The sequence below is a fragment of the Brassica napus genome, chromosome A3 (genome assembly GCF_020379485.1).
Source record: "Brassica napus cultivar Da-Ae chromosome A3, Da-Ae, whole genome shotgun sequence".
In the NCBI taxonomy this organism is placed as follows: domain Eukaryota; kingdom Viridiplantae; phylum Streptophyta; class Magnoliopsida; order Brassicales; family Brassicaceae; genus Brassica; species Brassica napus.
This window is the reverse complement of record NC_063436.1, coordinates 4,769,698-4,795,853: the sequence shown is the minus strand read 5'-3', so window position 1 is coordinate 4,795,853 and position 26,156 is coordinate 4,769,698. Positions and strand designations below refer to the sequence as shown.

Genomic DNA, 26,156 nt, shown 5'->3' with positions numbered 1-26,156 from the left:
TCAGTCGCGGTCTATTAAGTACTTATTTAAGTACATTAACAAAGGCCAAGACCGTGTTACAGGAACGGTTACTCAGAAGTGTAGTGTCGAGGCTACTTTGGCAGGAACATCAACTAACACGGCAGATGTAGTAGGTGATACCAGAGCCACAGAAGCTGATAGGACAGCTGCAGATGGAGGGGAACCAACTATTGACGAAATTAAAAACTATTTCGATGCAAGGTATATATTGTTTATGTTCTATGTGACTTCTATATTGTTTTATATAAAATTTTCTTTAATTGAAGTCAATTCCATTTGTTTATTTATAAATAGATATCTATCTGCTTGCGAATCGTCATGGAGGATTCTAGCATTCCCAACGCAATACCGTTCTACACCTGTGGAGAAGCTTACGTTTCATCTTGAGGGAGAGCAACCAGTAGTCTACAAACATGGTGATACTGTCGAAAGTGTATTGGCTCGAGTGCAGCTTACAAAGACTATGTTTTTAGCTTGGTTTGATTGTTGTGAACTATACCCTGAAGCTAGAGAAATTACATATGTGGAAATGCCTACCCGATTTGTCTATGATGCTAAGCAAAAGGTTTGGAATCCAAGAAAGAAAGGTTTTGCTATTGGAAGGTTAACACCCGTTTCTCCAGGTTCTGGCCCACGTTATTTTCTGAGGGTTCTTCTTAACAAGGTAAAGGGTCCAAGGTGCTACAATGATATCAAGACGGTTAAAGGGATAATCCTACCCAGTTATGAGGATGCCTGTTACGAGCTTGGTTTGCTGGATGACGACAAAGAGTATATTGAAGGATTAAAAGAATGCAGTTTTTGGGCTTCCAGCGGGTACGTGCGCCACTTATTTGCAAAGATGTTGTTATCTGGGTCTCTATCTATGCCGAAATTAGTATGGGAATCATGCACTGATATATTATCAGAAGATGTCCTATACATTGAGAGGAAGAAGCGTAAAAATCCTGGTGAGCTCAAGAAGTATTTTTTTTTAAATATAGATGAGCATTTATTCTGTCTTCTAACAAACTATTTTTTATTGGCATATCAGGACTCATTTTGAGTGAGGAAGAAGTGCTGAATGAAACGTTAGTATTGATTGAAAAAATACTGCGTTCAAAAAATAGTTCACTGGCTAAGTGGGAGACAATGCCAAAACCTGTTTTTATTGATCATTCTGTTTATGACAACAATCTATTACAAGAGGAGCTAAACTACGCAAGAGAAGAATTGCGAGGGCAACATGACGAGTGGATTACACAGTTGACTGATGAGCAAAGGTCTGTTTATGATGCAATTCTAGGATCGGTTATGAGTGGTAAAGGTGGAGTCTTTTTTGTCTATGGGTTTGGAGGAACGGGAAAAACATTTTTATGGAATATTCTTTCAGCTGCAATAAGGTCAAAGGGTGATGTTGTTCTTAATGTTGCATCTAGCGGTATTGCTTCTTTATTGCTTCCAGGTGGGAGGACCGCTCATTCAAGGTTTGGTATTCCTATAAGTCCAGATGAGTTCTCCACTTGCAATATAGAACCTGGAAGCAATCAGGCCGAATTGGTTGCGAAGGCTTCAATGATTATTTGGGACGAAGCCCCTATGATGAGCAAACATTGCTTTGAGGCGTTGGATCGTACTTTATGTGACATTATGAAGACTACTGATGGAAGGCCATTTGGTGGCAAAGTAGTTGTTTTTGGTGGTGATTTCCGGCAAATACTACCAGTAATTCCAAGGGGAAACCGAGCTGATATTGTCATGGCGGCGCTAAACTCTTCTTATCTATGGAAGCATTGCAAAGTGTTACAGCTGACAAAGAATATGAGGCTCTTTTCAGAAACAGATCCTCGAGAAGCTGAGGAGATTAAAAAATTTTCCGACTGGATTTTGGATGTAGGTGACGGAAAGATTAACGAGCCAAACAGTGGAGAAACTATGATTGATATTCCTAAAGATCTGCTGGTTATGAAGTGCACTGATCCTATTGAAGCTATCGTCTCTGAAGTATATGGCAACACTTTCAAAGATTCGAAGGATCCATTATTTTTCCAGGAAAGAGCAATATTGTGTCCTACGAACGAAGATGTTGATGTTATTAACAACTATATGCTTGATCGTCTAGCAGGTAATTTTTTAGACGTTGCACACTATTAAACGTTAGCTATCAGTTTTGTTGCTACTATGTTCTTTTATACTGTGTATCATAGGATTCTTACGACACATTTTTCTTTATTAGGTGAGGAGAGGACTTATTTGAGTTCAGATAGTATTGATCCAGCTGATTTAAAATCCAAAGATGACTCTGTTTTTTCTCCAGAGTTTTTGAATAGTATCAAAACATCAGGATTACCTAATCATGCTCTAAGGCTTAGGATTGGTACACCAGTTATGCTGATTAGAAATTTGGATCCCACAGAAGGACAATGTAATGGGACAAGGTTGCAGATTACTGGGCTGGCTAAACATATTCTTCAAGCGAAAATCATCACTGGAACTCGAGTTGGTGAGACGGTTTTTTTACACCGAGTCTTGATAGAGCCCTCAGATTCAAAGCTTCCTTTCAAAATGAGACGTAGGCAATTTCCCCTGAAAGTGGCCTTTGCTATGACCATCAACAAGAGCCAGGGTCAAACACTATCTAATGTGGGTTTGTTTCTACCAAGACCTGTTTTTTCACATGGGCAATTGTATGTGGCTGTGTCAAGGGTAAAGTCAAGGAAGGGATTGAAAATTCTGATTACTGATAAAGACCAAAAACCTCAAGATTCAACCCTCAATGTTGTATTCAAGGAAGTTTTCCAGAATCTGTTTGAAAACTGCAATGCAAAATAGTTTTCGTGGAACTAAGCTAATGCTTCCAGGTCTGTTGTTTCATCTTTTTATTTGCTATATTCTTAATGTTTTTTTCAGCTCACTTTCTCTAAAAACGTGACACAGGTTTTGAAGCAGAGAGTCATGAAATCAATACGTACTAGAATGTAAGCCTTCCCTCGAAACAGTACAGATGAACCTTAATTCGCTATGTTTATATGTATATTAATTGCCCTTAGTTTGCTTGATTTCTATTTTCTGAAAGGAAATGGCGAGAACGAGCATGCAGCAATACTTTTCAGAGAAGAGAAAATAAGTTTTATTGTTTCACATAGCCTACCAGAAAACCTAATCAAGACAATATTGTTTCACTATCAACATGGTTCCATATTTGGATTTTAAACTCACCAGTCGTACTATAGTAGTTTTATCATATTTTCATTCTGCATCTACAATTGAAAATTTGGAAAACTTACATGTTTGGCTTATTTGACACCCTTGGAATTGTAGACGTTTCACGGTTCTTCTTTTAAATTTGTTCCATTATCTTTTCATTCCTGTATAAGAAAATATAATGCATAGATAAGTTGGTATTTAATAGATTTTATAACAGTGATGACAATAAAATACAAGTTTACATTACATATAATATGTAAGTGCACTATATTTAAATTCAAATAGTTTTCTCACTTTTATTTACAGAGGAAATTATTGTTACAAATTTTGTGAACCCTAATGAAACTACATTATCACGACCAGAGTGTTTTTAGCATTTTTCATTGAAAAATTTTCGACATCTCCTATATATATAGTCTGGTCTATCGGCATGCATGCAGCATAAAAAGTTATGTTTACTATATATACAGTATGATAATTTTCAACATACATGTTTTAAATTATTTTATTGACATTGATTGCTTGGTGAGCAAGCCTTCGGCGCTTTTTGTGGAGGACATGTATCCTTTTAGCCCTCTATATATAAAACCAGGGTTTTATTTTCAAATATTGGGAAATACTGTCAGAAAAAAAAACATAAGCTGTTAGAGTTGACTACTTCATAATACAGAATATAAATATAAATATAAATATAAATATAAATATATGTGAAGTGTATAATGTCTTAATGTAATTAAACCATCTGATGAGTTAGATACTTATCATATAAGCGAATTCAGCAAGATCTCCCTGTAGTAGAAGCATTTTTTTATCACAAGGCCGATCATTTTGCATGATTTACAATAGTCAATAGCAAAAATATATTCTTATTTAAATTCCGATATTAAATTGATGCCAAAAGTAAATGTAAATTCGATCATATCGCTTTGATTGTCAATTTGTACGATAAAAAAGGCATTGACATATTATGTTATGAACCATTTTAAAGACGAATATTTTCAATCAATGTCATTAAACGGAATTACTAAAAATAGCTTCACCAAGATGCTGTGTACTTTAAAATATATATATATATGTGTCACCTATTCAGACTAACTAACTCATTATACTAGAAAAAAATACCTGATCTCCATTCTAATCTATTGTATCTAGCGGAGATGATGTCTGTCCAAACTTTGCTGGGTGACTTGAATCTTGACATCCGTGAGCCTGCAGTTTGTGTAACCCTCATAAGCAAATGGGTCACAATTACTGGTACAATGTTAAAGAAATCAGCCATGGTTTTGGTTGATCAGAAAGTAAGGGACGTTGTACTGATTTTTCTCTCATAATAACTATAATATTTAGCTGAATATATTTTTATTAAAAAGATTCTTTGTTTGATTTATTATTTTCTATTATCTTTTAACAGGGAACTACAATAGAAGGAACTCTATATGAAGAGTTGGAAGCTTCAAATCAAATCACCATGGATGAAGGTGATTGGTTTGAAATTCGAAATTTCAAATTGATCCATGCTTCCGGTTTGATACGGTTGAGCACGAACCGATATCATATTGAAATGACAAATTCGTCGGTTATTTCAAAAATTCAACCAAAGATGTTTGGGAACTACTATTGTTTTGCCCACTTTCTCAACGTCTTACGTGGTCTCTCCCACCCAATGTACTCTATAGGTATACATGTGTTATTTTATATAATTTAAGATAGTTATTTTTAACATATAAGGTTTTGATACTTACAATGGTTAAAAAACCAATGTTACCGTGTTAATGTTTTAGATCTTTATGGAGCTTTGGTCGGGGTAGGGGAACTCCAGGCATATGAAGATGACATTTATGGTGGAATAAGCCATAAAATTAATTTCTCTTTGATCAATATCGGGTGTGTACTTTCCCTATATTTATGTAAATATTTCATTTATTAAAGCAATTAGAGCAATATATTGCTTTGTGTTCAGACTATATATTTTTGTCGACATACAGGTTTGATGAAATAAAGTGTGTTGCATATGGAGATATGGCTATCGAGTTTTATCATTTATGGAACTCCACTGTTTCGTCTGTAGTTCTATGTGTCTTGAACTTCTGGCAGATTGAACGGGCTGAAGGTAAATAATAAAATAGATTTTCAAGGATTAAGTTTGTTCCAAAACAATTACTGTTAGAGTGGCTAATAAAGGGATATTATATATAGGTAGGTTCAAGCATATGAGAAACATTGAGGGGTTCTCAAAAATTTTGATTGAACCTGAAATTACAGAGATTCAAGCATTCCGAATGAGGTACTAACATCCACCATTCTTTTACACAATGGAAAATGTGATCGTGTATACAATGTATAGACTTATTATGCATACCGGACGTTTTATATGTTACATTCAGGATTCCACCAACCCCATATTGAAGTCATAGCAGGTGATTTGAAGAAAGATTTCAGCTTCAGTGAAACGAGGCACCTTGAAGTTTGTTTTTGGCAATAATTTGTTTCAGTTTTGTTTATGATGCTTTTTGCAATGTTTTCATTCCATATTATTTAATATACTTCATTTGGCTTTTATATTATGAGTTACTGGGAAGACGGACCTAAATACATTTTGGAAAAATCCAGTGTCCAACACAATAAATTACAAAGTACGAATTTTGGAACTAACCTGAACATTTGAGTTTAGTTGGAGATAGAGAGATTATCGAGGTCAAATATTATAACACCGATCTGTGACGCAGACTTGCGCGGAGAAGCTAATTAGCTATTCATCGTCTCGGGGATGTCGAAGACGGTTACCGGCGCAGAATGATTAACATCAAGGAGAACGGAGCAGACTTCGAAGAAAACAATTTCATATACATGAACCGTTTGTCTAAGTTTGGCTACACAAATTCTTTGATCGTCAATTAGAAATCAAACATGGTGAACCCTAACCCCCTTTTCTGTTTTTTTCGATGGCAAGAGAAAAGAGTTCTAATGTTATCGGTTTGTTAAAATGAAGAAATTAGGTAGTGTTTCAACAAAAAAAAGTAATTAGATTAAAATTAATAATTAATAATGGTCCATTAGCATATATGATTTAGATAAGCCCATCAATATAAGAATTAAAATGTTTCAAAAAAATCCAAAAGAAGCCCATCGACAATGGAGTAATACTATTCTACCAAATATTTATGATCCGATCGGACACTCTCACTCTGCGCTGTAAGGTCCACATCATTTATATAAATACAATACACTTATTATTTCTTTACTATATTTTTGGTTTTGTCGTATATCTTATGCATTCTAAGCAAAATTCTTAAAATATTTAAAAAACCTATGGAAAATAGCAATATTATCCAATATATATGTAATATTATAAAATTTAAAAATTAAAACTCATCCCGCGCAGGGCGCGGGTCTCATCCTAGTTTTTAGTTAAAGGAATTGTTTGGAAATTAATTCATTAAACAATGAAATATCATTGTATAGCACATATGTCTAGTTATAATTTGCATGGTTACGTCCTTTTCCTTTTGGTTGATGACTCATTACAGTATACTTAACAATGAGTTGATTGTTTGTGATGGTAATGTTACGGTTACTATTAGGACATGTAAACTTTCTTTAAAGCTTTAGGGGTCAAAAAATTCAAAAAGAATGAAGTTTGGCCATATTGAATAATACTCCCTCACATGTAAGAACATGATTAATGGAGGTTATTAGGATGGAGTTCTTAGCGGAATATAAGAAACAATGTCTTAATTTTTAACTAAAAAAACTAAGAACCGGTTCTTAAATATTATTTAAAAACCGGTTCTTAGAATTTTTAGCTACAAATCAAGAGACGATTTTTCATGTTGCGCTAAAAATTCCACCCTAAAATCTCCCCGTTAATATACCAAAATGAGAAAATTAATACGGAGAGATCATTTGTCTGATATCATGGTAGCAATGTCATCACTAAACTAGTTTTTATCTGAAGTGTGGGATTATAGATCACTATCATAACACTACCATTTTAAAATATAGGAGAATGTTTGCTCACTCCTAGCAAAGATGGTTATTTTCACTCGTGTTAGATAGAATTAGAGTTAGAGTAAATACACTAAATTGGTCAGTTTGTAAGACGAACTAACTTATCTATTAGTAAACATCAAAAACTCTTTTTAGCATTCATCTTAGAATGATGCAGTTAAACACGTACATATGTTTCATCTTTCTTTTTTTTAACAACATACATGTGTTAAGTATGTAAAGGTTGTATATACTTGAATTTTTAATAGTTTTAATATATTAAATTTATAAATAAGAATATATGGAGAAAATTTGATCATTTAATTATTTTAAAATTTTGAACACTCAATTAACATTGATTGGATTTTGTTTTAGTTAAGACACTCAAAAACATTAAATAGAAATCTTCTATCATTCATTTCCGATCTAGTTAAATGATTAATGGTGGAAGTTGGATATATCAATTTGCTACTTTTCAAAGCCTATTTGTTTTCACTCAGATTTCATATACATATCATAATTCAATAATTTTTGGTTAACATAACCTTAATCGAATATGATGACAAAAAAAACATAATGAAGTGATTTATAGTGGGTACAAAAACATTATGTTTCATGGGTCAAAAACTCAGAAGAAAAAAGAACATTATAATATGATGTGCATACCACAATATATTCAAACAGAAACGAGGAGTTCCTCATTGTAAAATAACTTCTCAACTTATTTTTCTACAACACAACAAGGATCAATAAAAATATATGAAATCAAACGCACTGTAGTATATAACGAACACCATATAATTTCAAAAACTGACAAACTCGTAAACTCAGAGACATGTTTTTCAGTTTTTGGGGACGTTAAGCCTTAGACGGAAATCTTCTTCCATGAGAGGAAGTCCTTCTCTGAGCTTCACCTTTGGCTCCCAACCCAACACTTCTTTGGCCTTGCTTATGTCTGGTTTCCTCTGTCTTGGATCGTCCGGTGTGTTCTCCACCATCTTTATCTCTATGCTCGGGTTAATCAGCTGCATGCGTTTAAATATATATCATTAAGACCCAAACAACACTAACTAAAACTCAAGATCCATCGTACGGTTCAGACAAAACCGATTCTAACCTCCTTAACCGTCTCAGCCAGTTCCACCATTGTGAATTCACCTAAGAAACACAGAGAGAGATTCAGACACAAGCCTAAACAATGAGATAGATACTATCCTCCATAGTGTTTTTTAAGGAGTACCTGGGTTACCAATGTTGATAGGGCCAGTATCATCTCCTTCCATGAGACGGATAAGCCCATCCACCATGTCTGATACATAACAGAAACTGCGGGTCTGCGTCCCTGGTTTTTGAACTGTCAAAGCCTCTCCTCGAAGTGCTTGAGCGATGAAGTTGCTCACCACACGCCCATCATCTATGTTCATCCGAGGACCATATGTGTTGAAGATTCTAGCAATGCGGATTTCTACAAAATAGCAAACGGACACAATGGTTAAGTGATGCGGTGAGTTTGGTGGAATAATACACACAAAACTGACCAATGCCATGTTGTCTGTGGTAGTCAAACATCAACGTCTCGGCCACACGCTTGCCTTCGTCGTAGCAACTCCTTACACCAATAGGGTTGACGTTTCCCCAATAGCTCTCAGGTTGGGGGTGGATGAGAGGATCTCCATAGACCTCCGAGGTCGAAGTGAGCAGGATTCTGTTTTAAGAGAAGAACACAATGTTTAAGAGATGAACAAAAGAAGAAGATTTGATTAACAGATAGGGAGCTAGCAAGAACTAACCTCGCTCCAACACGCTTGGCGAGACCAAGCATGTTGAGTGTACCAATCACATTGGTCTTGATGGTCTGCAGAAAAAAAAAAGATTATTAGAAAAAAAAACTAATGCTTTGATGGATATTAAAGAACATATATATGTTTCCGCACAAACCTTGACGGGGTTGTACTTGTAGAAGATAGGAGAGGCAGGACAGGCAAGATGGTAGATCCTATCAACCTCGATCAACAAAGGCTCCGTAACATCTAACATTTCAAAATACCAAAAGCTAAATGGGTGGCGATCATGTTGACATAAGACAAGAAGATATGAGTCTTGAGTCTCATACCGTGACGAATGAGCTCGAATCTTGGGTGACCGATCCACTTCTTGAGGTTTTCTTTTGATCCAGTGAAGTAGTTATCAGCAACAATCACCTGGAGAGTGAAGCCAATACATCAACAAAGAATGTTACAAACATAAGAGACATGTCAATTTCTGTAGAGTGTAGACATGTACAAACCTCATTCTTCTCATTTTCCATGAGCTTATCAACCAAGTGAGAGCCAATGAAGCCAGCTCCTCCCGAGATCAAGATCCTCATGTTAGGCTACACAAACAGCAATAAAGTAAGCACCTTTAAACCTTCAGACAATCCAATCAGATCAAACTAATAAAGCACACGATCTGATTAATGAGACAAAAGTTCTCTCACAGATCTAAGTTCTCTCAGAGATCAAGTTAAGATCCTTGCAACATAGCTGATTCGATTTTGACCAAAACTAAACTATGCAACGGACAACAAAGGACTCACACCATCAACGAATTACAGATCAGAAAAACGGATTCAAGCTTGTAACTACACTAGACGGTGACGAATCTCAAAAGGGTATTCACCAAAATCGAAACTTGAAATCTTAAATCAAAGTTACAAACTTTTTCACCTGACAAAACTTGGAACTGCGGAGAGGAGAAGGCGTAGGAGGAGGCTTTGAGCTGTTGTTCTGTTTCTCACTTGTAGCCGCCATTTGATGAGATCTCTCAATCCTTCCTGCCAAAAAAGATTGAAACTTTTGCAAATGAGAATTACGATCAAGGAGATGATTATATTACCAGAAGCTTCGATGTAAGAGAGAGAGAAACCTAAAGTCCCAAATCTTCTGATCTGATGAGAAAGAAGAGACACGGAGAGATCGTCTACTTATACTCCACACGTGTCTTAAACTACTGAAGATTTTTTTCAGTTAAATTAAATAAAAATAAAATTCTAGATATTTAAAGCCATTTATGTTTTATTAGACTGACAGAAAGAGAGATAATTACATGACGTGGACTTACCTTTACGTATTTATCTTTTCATCTATTTTTAGATGATTACATGACGTGGAATCATCTTTACTTTACAATTGGTAGCCATCATCTAATACATATATGCAATAGTTATTAGGAAAAGCATGCTAACGATCTAAGAAATTGTAATACACTGGATAAAACTAGAAGACATCAAATAAGATTAGGAGACAACAAACTCATTGTCCAATTGAGTAAAACTTACGTTTTGGTTAACACCAACCAAACTAGAGTATGACTTACGTTTTTATCAAAACAAAACTCTCTTTTTTTGATCAAACTTTATTCTATTATAAATCAGGAAGCAATTGTTTCGTAGCTTTTAGTTCTACTAATGTCCCATTATTCCCCTAAGAATTTAGGCTTAATCCCTTCAAATGACAATAAAGTGGACCCGAGTTTTCAACTTTAATAGGAACTGCATGCCGGTTTTTATTGGATATACCAACAAGGCGTGTGAAGACATGAGAAGCTACAAAAATAAACGATGTCGTTTAAAAAGCACATAAAACAGCACGTAGTAACCTTTGTCGTTGGCTTGTTTTAGTCCATTTCAAGAGGGAACCTGAAAAGATCAGCTCAAAAATGAAAGAATGTTCCCAAACCCCAACTTGGGAAAGAGGATTAAATTGCCTGCACGCATTTATGAACAGAGAGCCTAGTTGTTAATTACATCTATCTTATGGAAACATGTTGATGAATACAGTGTAGTCATCTCTTAAACATAATTAAGATACAATGTACAGCAAAATATTACAAAGTAACATAGACAAACTTTTTCAACAACAATATAAAAACAAGACAAGTCGGACATGATGAATCAGCGAGTATGTAAACCATTAATTCATTTTACTTATTGTAGACCATACTCTTCATCCTCACGATGATACATGAGTTCCGCTTAACTTGACGCTGCAACAATACAAACAACAGAGTAAGTTTGACTCATTAAAAAGGATTATATCGCCGTCTCTAGCTAGATTGGGTAACTAATCATGTAAGAGAAGAAAACAAAAGAATGTGAACTTGCACTTAACAAAAAGCTTACTTGTCGCAGTTCATGCTATTGGAGATGGGATAGGGAAGGCTAACACCGCACTTTCCAGGAAGCCCATATGCTATATTTTGGTTGAAACCAGGGACAGATTTTGTAAAGGACTGTACGCATTTGCATGCTTGTTGACGATCTGGTGTGGTTTGAGCCATACCGTTCAAATTTCTTACTCCCCCACAGCATGAAGACGGCACAATCCCGCCTTGCCTTAGGTAAACGTAACAAGTACCCAAGCTACTTACCACTGTGTCACATGAGATTGCTGCATCTACTGAGGCAACTATGCACACTGCCAAGACAAGACATGTGAAGAATCTCAGAGCCGAAACCATTGTCTCCTGCTTTTTTCTTCTTTTTGTGTGTGCTAAGAAAATAGAGACACTTAGTTGCTTTTGCTTTTCTAAGCTTCTTCTTTTGTTGTTGGATGAGAAAAGTGTGAGTTGATGAATGGGTTTATATTAGGATTTGTACTCTACTACTGTATGTATCTTGATTTCAGACAATCAATAATTTATCCACTAGTAGAGGTTTGTACTCTACTACTGTGCGACTTAAATTTGAATACAGTCCAATTAAAGGCAATACCAACCATTAGAACTCTCCCAACTAACCCCATCACCTTCCTCATTAATTTCACTGGACCTTCTATTTGTTTTGCCATTAATTAACTGAAGAATTTGTTTACTATGGCCTGTGTTTTTTTTTTTTTAACTTTGTGCGGCAAACTATGGCTATTAACGGAAAAAGTATGAATGCATCAGAGCTGTCATACTAAGTATGCATCATCTTTTCGTATAGAAAAATCCGGGTGAAAGGAGAAAGCTAAGTATAGTTAAGTGAATAGCATATGTCATCAACTGAATCTTGACCTCGACAAAATATCAAGAAAGTTAAAGTTTCGTTATCTAAGATATCATATGATTGAATATACAAGCACACAGAAACAATATGTCAATGAGTAATCCCTCCTGGTAAAGATCAAAATCTTGCATGAAAAATTCCAAGGGGATCATTAGTAAACTTTGATTTGTATGTTATGTAAATATCTTACTAGCTAGTTGGACCGCTAATTCAAGAAATATCTTATATCAAATATATCCTAATTAGCTCGATCGATCTGTCTCACATGCCGTAGATCTAGATGGTGGTTTCAAGAATCACAACTCACAAGCTACAACTATCGGTTTACAACTTCGTGACAAATCCGGTTTTGCTTACTTAACCATAGCTCAATCTCCAGCCCAGCTGGTGCAATTTAATGATTCCAAGAACCAGTTGGGCTGGAACTAACTCCTGGTTTAATCCGTAGACAACTGAGATCGTAATAACCAACAATAACCCATACTTGTAGTTAGGTTACTATAATGTAGACAATGCTTTAATTGAAATAAGAACGTGGTCCAATGGATTCGGAGAGTGTGTCCATGCTAGTTGGGAGGGTTGTGTGGTTTGATGTTTGATGTTTGATACACGTGTCCCTCAGTTACAAATTTGCATTAATTGGACGGTATTAAATTGTTACTTAAACACAGAACGGCTAGTAGTTGACAAGTGATTGACTACTATAACGACGACCATTTCCTACCTTTTTTACCTATTTACAGTACATCTTAAGAAACCCTACGTGCAACCTTGCGATAAACGATAAATAAGTTAATTAACATATATAATTGATATCTGATAATAGTAAAAAGAATAATTTAGCTGATAAATTTATTATGTCCCTTAGTTACACATTGCACTAAAATGAACGGCATTGTAACCTCACTTACATAGTTCACACATATATAGCTGAGAAGTGAAAAATCTTAATTATTATGTACAGTGTTGAAGATCATGTTTTGCTTATTATTCAAATTCTTCTCGCAATTAGTATAAGAAACTAAAAGAAAATTAAGTAAATGCATTCCAACTACCAACAAATTAACCCTGCTTAGTCACTACCTTCACCATCTAATATTCCTATTTAAACCCATCACGAGCTTCTTCAGATCTCATATCAAACAACAAAGCATAACTAGAAACAAGTAAACAGAATATCCATATTCTTCATCAAACAAAGAAAAGCAAAACAGAAATGGCTTTGGCCCTGAGGTTCTTCACATGCCTTGTATTGACGGTGTGCATAGTTGCATCAGTAGATGCAGCAGTCTCATGTGGCACAGTGACAAGTAGCTTGGCTCCATGTGCCAACTACCTATCGAAAGGCGGGGATGTTCCTCCTCCGTGTTGTGCTGGAGTCACAAAGTTGAACGGTATGGCTCAAACAACACCAGACCGTCAACAAGCATGCAAATGCCTACAGTCCGCTGCAAAGACCGTTTCTGGTCTCGACCCAAGTCTAGCCGCTGGTCTTCCTGGAAAGTGCGGTGTTAGCATTCCCTATCCCATCTCCATGAGCACGAACTGCGACAAGTATGTCTTTTAGTTTCCTCTTTTTGTGAAAGTGTACCTTCTCAGTTTTACATTCTCTTGATTTCTTTCTTGCTTAATTACTCGATCTGGAGACCGTGATTTAGTTCTTCTTATAATCTAACTTGTCTTGATTTTTTTGTGGTGTTGCAGCGTCAAGTGAAGTGGGAGCTTAATGAGTATGATTTAGCATAAATAAAATAAAACACGTCTATATATGGACGCTTATCTCACACTATGTCTTTGTCTTATGGCTTTGTGATCTTTGTTTTCCTCAGTTGTATCTTAATATGTTTTGAGATATGATGATGTTATCTTAATCCTATAATTTAATACCTATATCCAATACTGGCGGGAGATTTCTATATATAGAGTCTAACTGAAATTGTTATGGTGAAAACTATTAATTATCAAAATATACAATGACACATACATTGGTCTAACAATGACGAATGTAAACAAGAAACACATACGTCGAAGTTCAAAGCGAGATAGACAGAACTCATATTATTGGACAAAAGAAACTAGCATTCTATCGTACATGGCATTTCTAATTAAAGCTGATGGAGCTGAGATTTCTAAAGATAAAGTAGAAATCCATTAATTCTACTATACTTAACTTTATTTTCTGACAACTCCACTTCAAGTAAAAAAATCTATAAATTAATAATATATGAATTTATATATTTTATAGATTATTATTTGGAATATCACATATCATAGATATATTCATGTCTTAGAACTAATCCAAAAAGATAATACTAAAATGTTTGAAATGAAAAGAAAAAGATGAATTTTGTCTTGAATAAAATTAAAAAAAATGTTTACATTTATACAAATTCTATATATAGTAATTACTTATAAGTTAATGGAGCTATATATCAACTTAAATTCTTTTAAAAATTATTATCTTATAATTTTATCGAAGAGTGTTAAACTTTTTAACTTGAAAAATTTAGAACCATGAATTTATAATATTCTTCTATTGTATGTAAAATCATTTTTCGTAATATTATATGATCATGAAATGATTTCTGTTAAACAAGTTAAATATATATATCTACGAGATTTAACATGGAAATTGTTTCTGAAAAATTAGTTTGGACTCCAATTTGAATGCTCTGACTGTATAAAAATATATTCATACTAGAAACCATAATCTTTCTTGTGTTCATATACACAATTTGAGACCTAATGAAAAGTTGAGTAAGTTCGTCCCCAGAGTTCTATCAACGTGTTGTCTTGCACATTTGGAAATAGAGCTAATTTGCTGAATATACTAAAAATGTTGAGATACCATAAAATGGGAGAAAATGGTAATGATAGGGGGGAAAATTGGAGGGATATAGTATATGGAGTGCAAATATGAGATATCTGATGTGTAGGGAGTACAAATTCTCTTGGAAATATTGGTTTCAGTGGGCCAAAACTCGTTAGGTTCTTCTATAAGATAAGAGGGGATATATAACTTTCTGTCATTATAATAATTTTAAAACCACCGATGACAACAGAATCGAAACAAGAGGGGAAAACAAACAGCTAAAATGAGTTTGTGGGCGACGGTTGTCTAACCATTGGCTCTGTCTATTTATTATCTTATCCAGTCATATGCAGGGGCGGACGCAGGACACCAATAGGTGTGGCACATGCCACATACTCCTTTCTTCATTTTTTTGTAATAGTTAAATATGTTTTCATTTTTCTTTAATCTAAGCTAAAAAATCAAAAGTGCCCCAGTCCAACGAGAAGCATAACAACTGTAACATAACCAAGCCACTGGTTGGCTCAGATGCTTTGTGATTTCAGGGTTCTTGTTACATCTCCTGCGAAGTTATTCTGTGACAATAAATCAGCAATGCACATCGCTTCTAATCCGGTCTTCCACGAACGCACGAAGCATGTTGAAGTTGATTGTCATACCGTTAGAGATCAGCTGAAGCGTGGCTTCTTGCGACTGTTTCATGTTGTCTCTTCGAACCAGCATGCTGATATACTTACTAAGGCTTTACACCCGGGACCATTTCACTCTCTTCTGGCTCGGATGTCCATTTCAAACCTGTTTAAGCCTGCGTCTTAATCGGTTTGAGGGAGTGTATTAGCTTATATCATCATATGTATCTCTTTGGCTTAGTCTCCTTTAGCTAAACCATTGGTTTAGTTGTGGTTTAGTCTCCTTTAGCTGAACCGCTTATGTATAAATACACTACCAAGTGTATACTTTCTTGGTTAATGAGAAAGTAAAAACATGACAAAGTGAATGTTGAGCGTAAAATATTTAGTAATCATAACACTGAAAATCCTATTTTCTAGATTTTTAATTGTTTTTATCATGTTACGCTTTTTGTTTTTAGTTGATTGTAAAATTTTCAGATTAATTTTAAAAATTTAGATTATATATATTCTACTTTTAAAAAATAATTTATTATTTATATTATACTTTTAAAAAATTAATATATTATTTATAATAATTATAATTATGTGCCCCAGTCAAAATAAATTTCTAGATCCGCCCCTGGTCATATGTTCTGTGTTCCCCTCGTGGCACCTCCAATTATTATTCCTCACAAAACCTTCAACTTTTTAAAAATCGTTTTAAATTTGGTCTGAATAATTCCCTTCCCCTCTTACCAGTTTATACTACCACCAACACTCAAGATTTAATCACTTCTCCCGCAGCCATTCATGATAAAGTTACCCAATACATTATGTTGCAGTTTAACCCGTTTATATAACACTATTTGTAGAAACAAACCATTTCATCTTAACATGTCTAACCAAAAAAACAATAATCATTTCATATAGCTGCATAACGTTTTAAATAGTTCAAAAACTTTCTTTCTAAACATTTTTCAGTGGCATGTAGTCAGTGAAACTATTTTCTTTTATTAAAAAATTTATCATCATTGTCAAAGTATTCTTTTACAGAAAAACATTTTATTGTTAAACGACATATTATATCATCTTCTATCAAATATATCATATCAAGTCCAAATACATATACTAATTAAGCTTTAAAAAAAATCTAATAGCAATACAATATGTATAAACTTTTAAACATAACTGTTTAAGTATTATAATATGCTAGAACTTAGAAGGCAAAAAGAACATAAGATTTTATAAAGTGTACTAATATATCTTTTTCAAAAATCTTGTGTTAAAGGCACCAAGAGCTGGCCCTTTTGTGCCAAGTATTACAAGTAACCCAACTTGTGAACCTAAATCACTTTGAAAGAGAAGTTATCTATCTATATCACACACACACACACACACATACACAAATCTATCTTTCTCTTTCAATCTGCTTACTATCAAGGCAAGTTTCCATCTTCTGCTCCTCTAACCATATAAATTACAGCTAAAAATATCTCTTGTTTCCAAAATCTTCACACATTTTGGTTTCATTTTCTTCATCTGATGTGAGAATTTTGAGGTGACAAAAATGAAGACTATAAGTGGGTTAGGGATAGGGTTGAGTTTGGTGTTTGGGTTCCTTCTCTTAGCACTTGTTGCAGAAATCTTTTACCTTCTGAGATGGAAGAAGATCATAACCCAAGAGAGCCAAGAACAAGAAGAACAACAAGCTGGGTACGCTAAGGAACTTATCCAGCTCTTCTGCTTCAAAAACCATCAACCTTTACATGCCAACAATGGCGTAAGAGAGGCGGAAATCTCGAGGACTCAAGATTTAGAGATAGGGTTGATGAAACACTTAGGTGGAGGAGAAGTAGGGTTTGAAGCAGAGCTCATGAAGCTTCATAACCAGAGGTTCCTCTTCACAATCATAGAAGAGACAAAAGCAGATTTGGAATCTGATGATGAGAAATCAAGAAGTCTGAGTGATTTTCCGGTTGGGGTTAATGACTGTACTACCCCTGGTCTCACTCCTCTGGCTTCTCCTTGTACACTGAAGTCATCTCCTTTGGAGTCTTACTCGCACCATGGTTTCAATCCTCTGTTCGAGACAGAGGGTGAGCTTGAGTTCAACAAGTTCTTCAGGTCGTCTTCTTCTTCGCCTCCGCCTAAGTTTAAGTTCATGAGGGATGCGGAAGAGAAGCTGAGGAGGAGAATGGCTGAAGAAGCTAAAAGGAGAGAGGAGACAGAGGGTTCGTTTCTGAAGTTCTTGAATCCTGAGATGATGAACAGAGAGAAGAAACAGAGTAGTCAAGAATCTGATGAGACGGTGTCGTTTGCAGTTTCTTCTTCGTCATCAGGTACAAATCTTAGAACGTTGGACCGGAGATCAACACTGGTTGTTTAGTGTTAGAACTCTCTTGCTCTACTCCTTAATTTTTATTTTTTGTTGAAATTTGTAAAAAGAATTTCAATATTAATTGTGCGAATTATCTTTGTTTTCTCACATTCTGATTCTTTGTGAATGATTTCTTCTGTACGTATCAATCTGAAAAAGTTTGCAGGTGCTTCTTATAATTCTGTTTGAGAAAAGAAATTAAGCTAGAAATTGGTTATGAAATTTTGAATTGTGTCCTCTTAACCAAAAAAATATTATAGTTTTGAAAAATTAATTAAAATGTTGTCTAAAAAGCTTAAAATAAAAATTGTGATAATTATTCAAATCCTTACGGCGCCACAAATTTGAACTTTCAGCTACTTCTAGGTTATTTTAATCTACCAGTCCGATTAGAATAATACTGTTTCAAGTAAACGATAAAAGAAGTGCAATGTTGTTTGATATGATTACTATAAATGCTTTTAAGCCCGCAAATTATGCACAATACATCATGAATAAATCTTTTCCACATATTTGCGATTACTACTTAATTTTGATGCTTTCTACTTTATAAAAAATGCAAATAAAACATAACAATGTATATATTTAGACTACTTGAATGGATTATAATCTTGTAAGAAAAGAAAATTGTATACATTTTGTGGTGTCTGAACTAGAAAAATTCATGGCATCACGCGATGTATCGCCGAAAGGTTTGTTTCACTAATAATTAATCTGAACCTCGAATAGTTTTCAGTTTATGCCAAGAAGGTCTTGTTGGACCACGTAACTACTTATCAAAATACTTTATTACTGGTGAGCGACGTTTTTTCTCGTCAGAAAATCTATCAATTTCAATCCCTATGACAAAAACGGGTGTTAAAATGCTTATGCTTGAATATATTGTACGACTAGTAATTCAAATCTACCCAGTAAAGCACTTTATAAGTGTATGGAACATGTAGACAAACAATTATCGTTATAAGTGTATGTATGGAACATGTAGACAAACAATTATCGTTACATATATTTAGAATGAAATATCTTTTTAACTCGCAACAACTGAATTCTTCTGGATGTATAAGTCATGTATGTATAAAGAGAAACTATTAAGGGATATGTATCCCACATTGGACAATCAATGGGACATTAAGTAATATATAAAGGGTTAGGGCCAATCCACTAATTGCCAATTGGTTTTGAGTTGGAAGCCCGTAATAAACCCGATTCTAACATGGTATCAGAGCCCAGATCCTAATAAGTTAAAAACCCCTAATTAATATTAACCTTACCCGACCGGGTATATAGGTCGTAATTGACTCGCTCGACCGAGTATAACTGTCTTAAAGTTCCGAAATTTCTGGCCGATAAAAGCCATCATCTCGAGGAGGGGTATTAAGGGATATGTATCCCACATTGGACAATCAATGGTTTATTAAGTAATATATAAAGGGTTAGGGCCAATCCACTAATTGCCAATTGGTTTTGAGTTGGAAGCCCGTAATAAACCCGATTCTAACAGAAACTAAAAATATATTATGCTAAAGTACGCATACATATGTACAATTAGTCAATCAGTAGTATACATTAAAGATACTGTTATACGTATATATGTACGTATTCTATGACAACTGTGAACATGGCGACACGTGAAGGAAGAACCAAACTCAAAGAGACAGGAAAAGCGAAAGGGTCCGGGAACACACGTCAACATCGTTGGCTTCATCTTAAATGCAATTTCAAAATTCGCGTTGGATACTGGAGCCCAACTTTGCCATAATTAACTATGATTCGTTTGGTAATCCTTGAATAAAGTATATGTGTTTGTTTGATAATGGAACTGTAGTGGACCAGAAAATAAATGTGTAATGTGCTACTTCTATTGGAATTTTTACAAGAATAAACATAAATTAATTAGAAATAAGAGAGAAAGTGAAGATAGGTTCTCAAATGAGACTTTTTTGAGAAATTCTATGAGATATGTGTTTTACAGATACTAATTCAATTTCTTAAAATAACTAAAATTTAATTATGTAACTAAATTATAGTAAAATTAAAATAGTTTTTGTTTGAAAAATTATTAGAGGTCCTAAGCAATAAGGGTGTTTTTATAACATCTTCTAATGCTCTGTCATAATTAATAATTACACAAGCAGACAAACAACAGGAAAATACAAAGATGCCAATCTCAAGAATTAAACTTTGAAATACAAACATAGCAAAAATAAGTATAAGCCCTATACATGAATGTGGTTATTTGTTACGTCACAGTTATCATCTTAATAATCTCACGGCTCAATGATCCATATTTCTCAATTCAACAACGAGTATCTACTAACCCGATTCTTCCGGCGAACAAGGACCAAAACCGCCATTCCCGTTCAGCTTAGGCTGTAAAATATTCCCTTAATTACCCAAAATAGGTGAACACGTGTTGTCACACTCTTACATATAGGTTCCAGCTAAAAACTAACGGCCAAGAACTGTTTTCATTGAAGCGATATAACGAGAAGCTCCTTTCGTATTTTCATAAATTTTGAACCCATAGGAGGCGTTTCAGGATCCAGTTTTGTGATTGAAGAATGGCCGACGGTGAAGACATTCAACCGCTTGTTTGCGACAATGGAACTGGAATGGTTAAGGTAATGTTTCTCTAAATGATATGTGTTACATGACTATCTACTATAAATACTAAAAATAAAATATGAGTATAGGCCGGATTTGCGGGTGACGATGCACCAAGAGCAGTTTTCCCGAGCATTGTAGGCCGTCCTCGTCACACGGGTGTTATGGTTGGGATGGGACAAAAGGATGCTTATGTTGGAGACGAGGCACAGTCAAAACGTGGTATCTTGACACTCAAATACCCAATTGAACATGGAATTGTTAACAATTGGGATGACATGGAGAAGATTTGGCATCACACTTTCTACAACGAGCTTCGTGTTGCCCCTGAAGAACATCCAGTTCTCTTAACCGAAGCTCCACTCAATCCCAAGGCTAACCGGGAGAAGATGACTCAGATCATGTTTGAAACATTCAACACTCCTGCTATGTATGTTGCCATTCAAGCTGTTTTGTCACTCTACGCTAGTGGCCGTACAACTGGTTAGTATCGCATACTACATTATTTTCGAACATTTGCAATGCTTCATTTATTAGCTTTGCATTCAATTGATTCACTATTGGTTGATAAGTCAAAGCATTCGGTTTTTCGGTTTAGTTTTTTCTATAGGTTTTATGAAAACCTTGCTTGAGCTGGAACCAAATTTGTTTTGGATGATAAACTATAAACAATTATTTTTTTATTATATTTATTTTATATACCTTCCGAATAATTTTAGATATCTAAAGTAGCATCAAAATAAAAGATAATTTATTTATTAGTTTCATTTACACTCTGTTTCGGTTTGGTTAAAACATTGTTACGTACTACTAGATTAAAAGTAAAATAATTGGTATCATTTCCGTTTGAAAAATTTCATGGTCCTTTTGCAAAATGTTTTATTAGGTATTGTTTTGGACTCTGGAGATGGTGTGAGTCACACGGTTCCAATCTACGAGGGGTATGCTCTTCCACATGCAATCCTACGTCTTGATTTAGCGGGGCGTGACCTCACGGACTACCTCATGAAAATTCTAACAGAGCGCGGTTACTCTTTCACCACAACTGCTGAGCGTGAAATCGTTAGAGACATGAAAGAGAAGCTTTCCTACATTGCTCTAGACTACGAACAAGAGCTAGAGACCTCCAATACAAGTTCTTCCGTAGAAAAAAGCTTTGAGCTTCCCGATGGACAAGTGATAACCATTGGTGCAGAGCGGTTCCGGTGCCCAGAAGTTTTGTTTCAGCCATCAATGATTGGAATGGAAAATCCCGGAATCCATGAAACCACATATAACTCTATCATGAAATGTGATGTGGATATTAGAAAAGATTTGTATGGGAACATTGTGCTAAGTGGTGGAACCACAATGTTTGGTGGGATTGGTGATAGAATGAGCAAAGAGATTACGGCTTTGGCTCCGAGCAGTATGAAGATTAAGGTTGTGGCTCCACCTGAGAGGAAGTACAGTGTTTGGATCGGTGGCTCTATATTGGCTTCACTCAGCACTTTCCAGCAGGTGCAAACATAACATAACTAAAATTTATATTTGATCTTAATATATTAACATTTTGTCATCGATATAAACATTGTTGTGTTTGAAATTTTTACAGATGTGGATTGCGAAGGCAGAATATGATGAATCAGGACCATCAATTGTGCATAGGAAGTGCTTCTAATCACACTTCTTGAAAGCACCAAAGGAAGATTGAAGTTCCCAAAAGAAAAAGATAAAAACACCTTTGAGCTTCTTTATACAGCCTACTACCAATCGCCAGTTTTTTGTTAATCACATTTCTTCACCCAAATTGTTCTTTGTAATTTTGATTTGAAGCATCTGAACTCAAAGAAACGCATTCAATTTCTTCATTAAATTATGCAAACCACACCAATTTATTTCTTTTAATTCTTTTTTATTTTGAATAGAAACACTATTTGTCAAAGTAGATAGTTAATTTCTATTGATATTTTTTTCTTCTATGGATACCCAAAATTTAAAATATGCATCACCCATTGTGCTAGCATGATTTAAGGAATTTATTAAGCAACTGTTCAAACATAAAGACAATAATTAAATCTTTCAGTTTATTAGTGATAAAATGCATAACTGATATGCCAAATCATTAGGTCGGTCATAGCTTTTGATCTTCCATGATATTGTTGTTGGAGTGAAAGATTATTAGGAACTGATGTTGCAAGAGTGTCAAGAATCCAGTGATTGATGTGGGAGCTCGGAGGAAATTTTGGTAAGAATTGCACGTGGCGGTGATGGTATTGGCAAAAGAGGAGAACTGATGTTAAAGAATGAAGCTAAGAACATTGTCGTAATGTTGTTGCCAAACATGGTGAGGATGCTGTTTGTGTTCATTATAGAAAGGATATCGTAAAGTAGTAAAAAAAAAACAGAATAAGATTCATCTTATACGTTAAATCTTTAACATTTTTAGTTTGAAAACGTCTAAAACACACTTATTGAACCCAAAACCTAACTTAGTTAGCATACCGAAAAATTACAAATCAATTGAGAATATATGCAAGTTTTATCGACGAAATTCTAGTGTTGTAATACAATTGTGATACATGTTATTCGAAAGGCAAAATAGCATGTCAAAACCTCATGTTCTATAACGTTTGTGTAGTATAAGAAAATAATGTGACATATACTTTAATTGTCTCGACTCAGCTAATCGAGACAAAGTAACGTTGATGTTAAATGAGTACGGTTCGGTATAGTATGCGCATTAATACGGATATTATTAAGTTGCTGGTTTAATAGATTCTAGTTTTATTATTCGATTTCGGTTCACCTAAACCGAATTTGAAACCCAGGAACACACATAAATTAAACAATAACTAGTTTCTGACCCGCCCTTTCTAGGGCGGGCATATTTTTTGTTTTACTTTATTTTAAAAAAATTTAATTTTTCGTATTTAAATTTTTTTGTAACGATATTTTTTATTTTTTTAATCATATTTGTGTTAATTTTTTTAATTATTACTAATAAATACATAAATATAATTAAATTTGAAATTTGTTGCGATATTTTGTATTTGATAATCATTTTGTATGTTTCATAAAATAACCCGTAGATAATCTTAATAGTAAAAACATCAAATTGTTGTCATATATAATAACTTTAGTTAACCTTCACCTTTCCATTAAGGCATTAACATTAAACTGTCGCCATATTTAAACAACTTCTTAATGTATATATATATTTTATCTTTATTTCAAATCATAACTGTTGCTATATATGATAACTTACAGAGAAGTGGATTCCACCTTTTGTGGAAATAAGGTCGATGATAGTATTAAAAAGCAGTAAGAAATGTAATGAAATATATATTGATTGAAGTACTCTAGCGGGTATATTCAAACAATGCAGTTATCAATAGGTCTATGATAGTGTTATATCTTTTATATGCAGTCATAAAATAATTAGTTGGACTACACCTATATCAATAGGTCATGTTCCTGTTTTAATAGAATAGATTCTTTTTGAAGCATTCTCCTCGCGCCGGTGACGGAACCCTAAGAAGCAGTGCGAAGCAGCGACCAAATCAAGAAGGAAGCGGATGTCCAACGGTACAGAACAGGTGAATCCATCGCCAGATAACTCGGCGCATCAATCGGAATCGAAGTCGAGGAAGCGTTCGGCGCCGTTAGACAACTGGTTGCCTGATGGTTGGAGAGTTGAAGATAAGGTTCGAACCTCCGGTGCTAAAGCTGGTTCGGTTGATAAGGTAAATTCTCTTTACTCCTGCCTTGTAGCTTGAACTGTTCACATTGAAGATTCTCTGTTTTTAGAGTAAAAAAATTGCATCTTTCGTAGTGTGAAGTGTGTTCTTGTAGTAGAGAGAGTACACAATGCTTAGAAGGAAGACCATTGATTCGTGTGTTTATGGGCTAAATCTGATTAGCATTAGATTAATCTTTTGTTTGCAGTACTATTACGAACCGGTCACAGGGCGTAGGTTTCGGTCCAGGACCGAAGTGCTGTACTACTTGGAACATGGAACCTCTAAGAAAGGAAGCAAGAAAGCAGATTTCAATCCTGACGTGAGTTAACATGCTTTAAAGTTTGAACCTTTCACCGCCGTTACTCGTGGTTAATATAGGATCTTGTATTTGCAGCATTTGGAAGGCCAGGGAAGAAATAAATCTAGCAGAAAAGCTAAAGAGCAGCCGCCACGGCCATTGAACTTTGATTTTGAGAATGCACCGGAGAAGTTAAGCTGGTCTATGGCGAACTCAGGGGATGAAGCTTGGTCACCTTTTCTTGGGGAAGACAAGGTTCAAGATTCAGTGAGAAGAGATTGGTGCGCTGCCTTTACTGTTGTAACGACCAAAAACCCAAGTAAACTTTCGTTGTAGAGAGGATAATGTCTCGGTGGTGATTTTTAGATTGTTTCATGATTTGTAGCTTTGACGGAGATGGTAGAGCTATTTAACTGGCGATGCTTGCTTAGTAGTATTCACATGATTTAAGTTAGCTGTACTGTAACGTAAACTGAGATGGTAATAGTTATTTAACTGGGCGATGTTTGCTTTGTATTCACATGATTCAAGTTGATTGTGTTGTAGTTTTCCTAGGATTTTTGGAGGATAAGGTATTGGAGAGCTAGAGAACGATGAGGTAAAGCAAAAAAGCAAAGATGAAGGAAGCAAACTATTGTTGGATAACAAACGAAAAAGATGACTGTTGATATTTAACACTTGCAGTTATTATGGTTAACGAGAATGGTTCTGCTTGCTTTTTTGTGTTCTTACTTCAAATGCGTTTTGGTCACAGAAGAGATGACGTACTCCCCAAGGTCTAATTCTTTTGGAACATAAAGAAAAAATGTTGCCAGCGTCAGGGTTCTACTTTTACTCGTTGTCTAACAATCAATGCCCAAGAATTTAACTGCCAAAGGAAGCAACATAACAAGTAGATAACACATGCAACATAACAAGTAGATAACACATGCAACATAACAAGTAGATAACACAGTAATTTATGCAGTAAAACATGACTGTGAGACATCAAGCGTCTGTAGTCCAACGGTTAGGATAATTGCCTTCCAAGCAATAGACCCGGGTTCGACTCCCGGCAGACGCATGCTTTTTGAAACTTCAACAACAACTATGATATGATTTTTGTATATCATCTTAACACTCTCGCGTTTGATCATCAAGATGTGCATTAACGTTACCGCTCGTTAAGAGAATGTCATTTACATCCAATCACATATTTTATACATCATCAATTTTGATGTTCTAAATAGAAAAGTCTCTTGATGCCAAAAAAAAAAAAAAAAAAATAGAAAAGTCTCTTAATTTGGGGACGCTTCTCAATTGTGTATTTATTAGAAAAGTGCTAGAAACGTTTTCTCTTTGTAACCTATTTCTTCAGACTCATGTTATCTCTTGCTCAAAATGTTAGTGGATTTACTAAATCTAGCCCTCATATGATCATGTTGAATAGATGTAAGGATCATTGGCCCTAGATGTAAATGTAAAAAAAAAAAATCTATTTATAATTTTCTTAGATATACTTTTGATAAA

The 26,156-nt window shown here is 34.8% G+C and overlaps 7 protein-coding genes and 1 non-coding gene across 11 annotated transcripts; 6 read left to right on the top strand and 2 right to left on the bottom strand.

The window, feature by feature from the left end:
- Nucleotides 1–1,070: 1,070 nt before the first annotated feature.
- Nucleotides 1,071–3,771, top strand: LOC111200480 (ATP-dependent DNA helicase PIF2-like). Its single transcript, XM_048772436.1, has 3 exons — nt 1,071–2,861; nt 2,938–2,978; nt 3,077–3,771. Exon 1 carries the CDS (start codon nt 1,153–1,155, stop codon nt 2,152–2,154), a length of 1,002 nt encoding a protein of 333 aa, XP_048628393.1. The 5' UTR covers nt 1,071–1,152; the 3' UTR covers nt 2,155–2,861; nt 2,938–2,978; nt 3,077–3,771.
- Nucleotides 3,772–7,822: 4,051 nt separating this feature from the next.
- On the bottom strand, nt 7,823–10,309 carry LOC106436074 (UDP-glucuronic acid decarboxylase 3). 4 transcript variants are annotated; one of them, XM_013877036.3, is made up of 10 exons: nt 10,102–10,309; nt 9,903–10,009; nt 9,482–9,568; nt 9,308–9,395; nt 9,133–9,224; nt 8,985–9,049; nt 8,733–8,899; nt 8,435–8,659; nt 8,312–8,352; nt 7,823–8,219 (listed from the first exon to the last, which is right to left on the bottom strand). In XM_013877036.3, the coding sequence occupies exons 2-10, from the start codon at nt 9,984–9,986 to the stop codon at nt 8,037–8,039; spliced, it is 1,032 nt and encodes a 343-aa protein (XP_013732490.1). In that variant the 5' UTR covers nt 9,987–10,009; nt 10,102–10,309; the 3' UTR covers nt 7,823–8,036. The 4 variants fall into 4 exon arrangements, with proteins under 4 accessions (XP_013732490.1, XP_048628386.1, XP_013732499.1 ...); XM_048772429.1 differs by having other exon boundaries at nt 9,903–10,005; nt 10,072–10,127; XM_013877045.3 differs by having other exon boundaries at nt 9,903–10,005; nt 10,102–10,126.
- A 692-nt stretch (nt 10,310–11,001) lies between these two features.
- LOC106436094 (non-specific lipid-transfer protein 3-like) lies at nt 11,002–11,920 on the bottom strand. Its single transcript, XM_013877051.3, has 2 exons — nt 11,357–11,920; nt 11,002–11,220 (listed from the first exon to the last, which is right to left on the bottom strand). The coding sequence occupies exons 1-2, from the start codon at nt 11,692–11,694 to the stop codon at nt 11,187–11,189; spliced, it is 372 nt and encodes a 123-aa protein (XP_013732505.1). The 5' UTR covers nt 11,695–11,920; the 3' UTR covers nt 11,002–11,186.
- Nucleotides 11,921–13,351: 1,431 nt separating this feature from the next.
- LOC106436104 (non-specific lipid-transfer protein 3) lies at nt 13,352–14,141 on the top strand. Its single transcript, XM_013877062.3, has 2 exons — nt 13,352–13,777; nt 13,928–14,141. Exons 1-2 carry the CDS (start codon nt 13,440–13,442, stop codon nt 13,935–13,937), a joined length of 348 nt encoding a protein of 115 aa, XP_013732516.1. The 5' UTR covers nt 13,352–13,439; the 3' UTR covers nt 13,938–14,141.
- Nucleotides 14,142–16,273: 2,132 nt separating this feature from the next.
- On the top strand, nt 16,274–18,202 carry LOC106443266. Its single transcript, XM_013884840.3, has one exon. It carries the CDS (start codon nt 17,214–17,216, stop codon nt 18,030–18,032), a length of 819 nt encoding a protein of 272 aa, XP_013740294.1. The 5' UTR covers nt 16,274–17,213; the 3' UTR covers nt 18,033–18,202.
- Nucleotides 18,203–19,623: 1,421 nt separating this feature from the next.
- On the top strand, nt 19,624–22,328 carry LOC106443267 (actin-12-like). Its single transcript, XM_022713207.2, has 4 exons — nt 19,624–20,644; nt 20,717–21,110; nt 21,514–22,127; nt 22,222–22,328. Exons 1-4 carry the CDS (start codon nt 20,585–20,587, stop codon nt 22,285–22,287), a joined length of 1,134 nt encoding a protein of 377 aa, XP_022568928.1. The 5' UTR covers nt 19,624–20,584; the 3' UTR covers nt 22,288–22,328.
- A 1,202-nt stretch (nt 22,329–23,530) lies between these two features.
- On the top strand, nt 23,531–25,150 carry LOC106443268 (methyl-CpG-binding domain-containing protein 6-like). The gene is made up of 3 exons (XM_013884842.3): nt 23,531–24,352; nt 24,555–24,668; nt 24,744–25,150. The coding sequence occupies exons 1-3, from the start codon at nt 24,185–24,187 to the stop codon at nt 24,981–24,983; spliced, it is 522 nt and encodes a 173-aa protein (XP_013740296.1). The 5' UTR covers nt 23,531–24,184; the 3' UTR covers nt 24,984–25,150.
- Nucleotides 25,151–25,638: 488 nt separating this feature from the next.
- Nucleotides 25,639–25,710, top strand: TRNAG-UCC. Its single transcript has one exon. It is a non-coding gene; the product is annotated as a tRNA-Gly (tRNA).
- The last annotated feature ends 446 nt before the right edge of the window (nt 25,711–26,156 follow it).

Excerpts from the sequence above, each read along its gene's own strand:
- LOC106436094 (XM_013877051.3), bottom strand. The coding sequence starts at position 11,694 with ATGGTTTCGGCTCTGAGATTCTTCACATGTCTTGTCTTGGCAGTGTGC. Across the intron at positions 11,221-11,356 it reads AATAGCATGAACTGCGACAA|CGTCAAGTTAAGCGGAACTC; the intron begins GTAAGCTTTTTG and ends GTATTGTTGCAG.
- LOC106443268 (XM_013884842.3), top strand. The coding sequence starts at position 24,185 with ATGTCCAACGGTACAGAACAGGTGAATCCATCGCCAGATAACTCGGCG. Across the intron at positions 24,353-24,554 it reads AAGCTGGTTCGGTTGATAAG|TACTATTACGAACCGGTCAC; the intron begins GTAAATTCTCTT and ends TTTTGTTTGCAG. Across the intron at positions 24,669-24,743 it reads AAGCAGATTTCAATCCTGAC|CATTTGGAAGGCCAGGGAAG; the intron begins GTGAGTTAACAT and ends TTGTATTTGCAG.
- LOC106443266 (XM_013884840.3), top strand. The coding sequence starts at position 17,214 with ATGAAGACTATAAGTGGGTTAGGGATAGGGTTGAGTTTGGTGTTTGGG.
- LOC111200480 (XM_048772436.1), top strand. The coding sequence starts at position 1,153 with ATGCCAAAACCTGTTTTTATTGATCATTCTGTTTATGACAACAATCTA.
- LOC106436074 (XM_013877036.3), bottom strand. The coding sequence starts at position 9,986 with ATGGCGGCTACAAGTGAGAAACAGAACAACAGCTCAAAGCCTCCTCCT. Across the intron at positions 8,900-8,984 it reads GCCAAGCGTGTTGGAGCGAG|AATCCTGCTCACTTCGACCT; the intron begins GTTAGTTCTTGC and ends CTCTTAAAACAG. Across the intron at positions 8,353-8,434 it reads TATCAACATTGGTAACCCAG|GTGAATTCACAATGGTGGAA; the intron begins GTACTCCTTAAA and ends TGTGTTTCTTAG.
- LOC106436104 (XM_013877062.3), top strand. The coding sequence starts at position 13,440 with ATGGCTTTGGCCCTGAGGTTCTTCACATGCCTTGTATTGACGGTGTGC.
- LOC106443267 (XM_022713207.2), top strand. The coding sequence starts at position 20,585 with ATGGCCGACGGTGAAGACATTCAACCGCTTGTTTGCGACAATGGAACT. Across the intron at positions 20,645-20,716 it reads ATGGAACTGGAATGGTTAAG|GCCGGATTTGCGGGTGACGA; the intron begins GTAATGTTTCTC and ends ATATGAGTATAG. Across the intron at positions 21,111-21,513 it reads CGCTAGTGGCCGTACAACTG|GTATTGTTTTGGACTCTGGA; the intron begins GTTAGTATCGCA and ends ATGTTTTATTAG.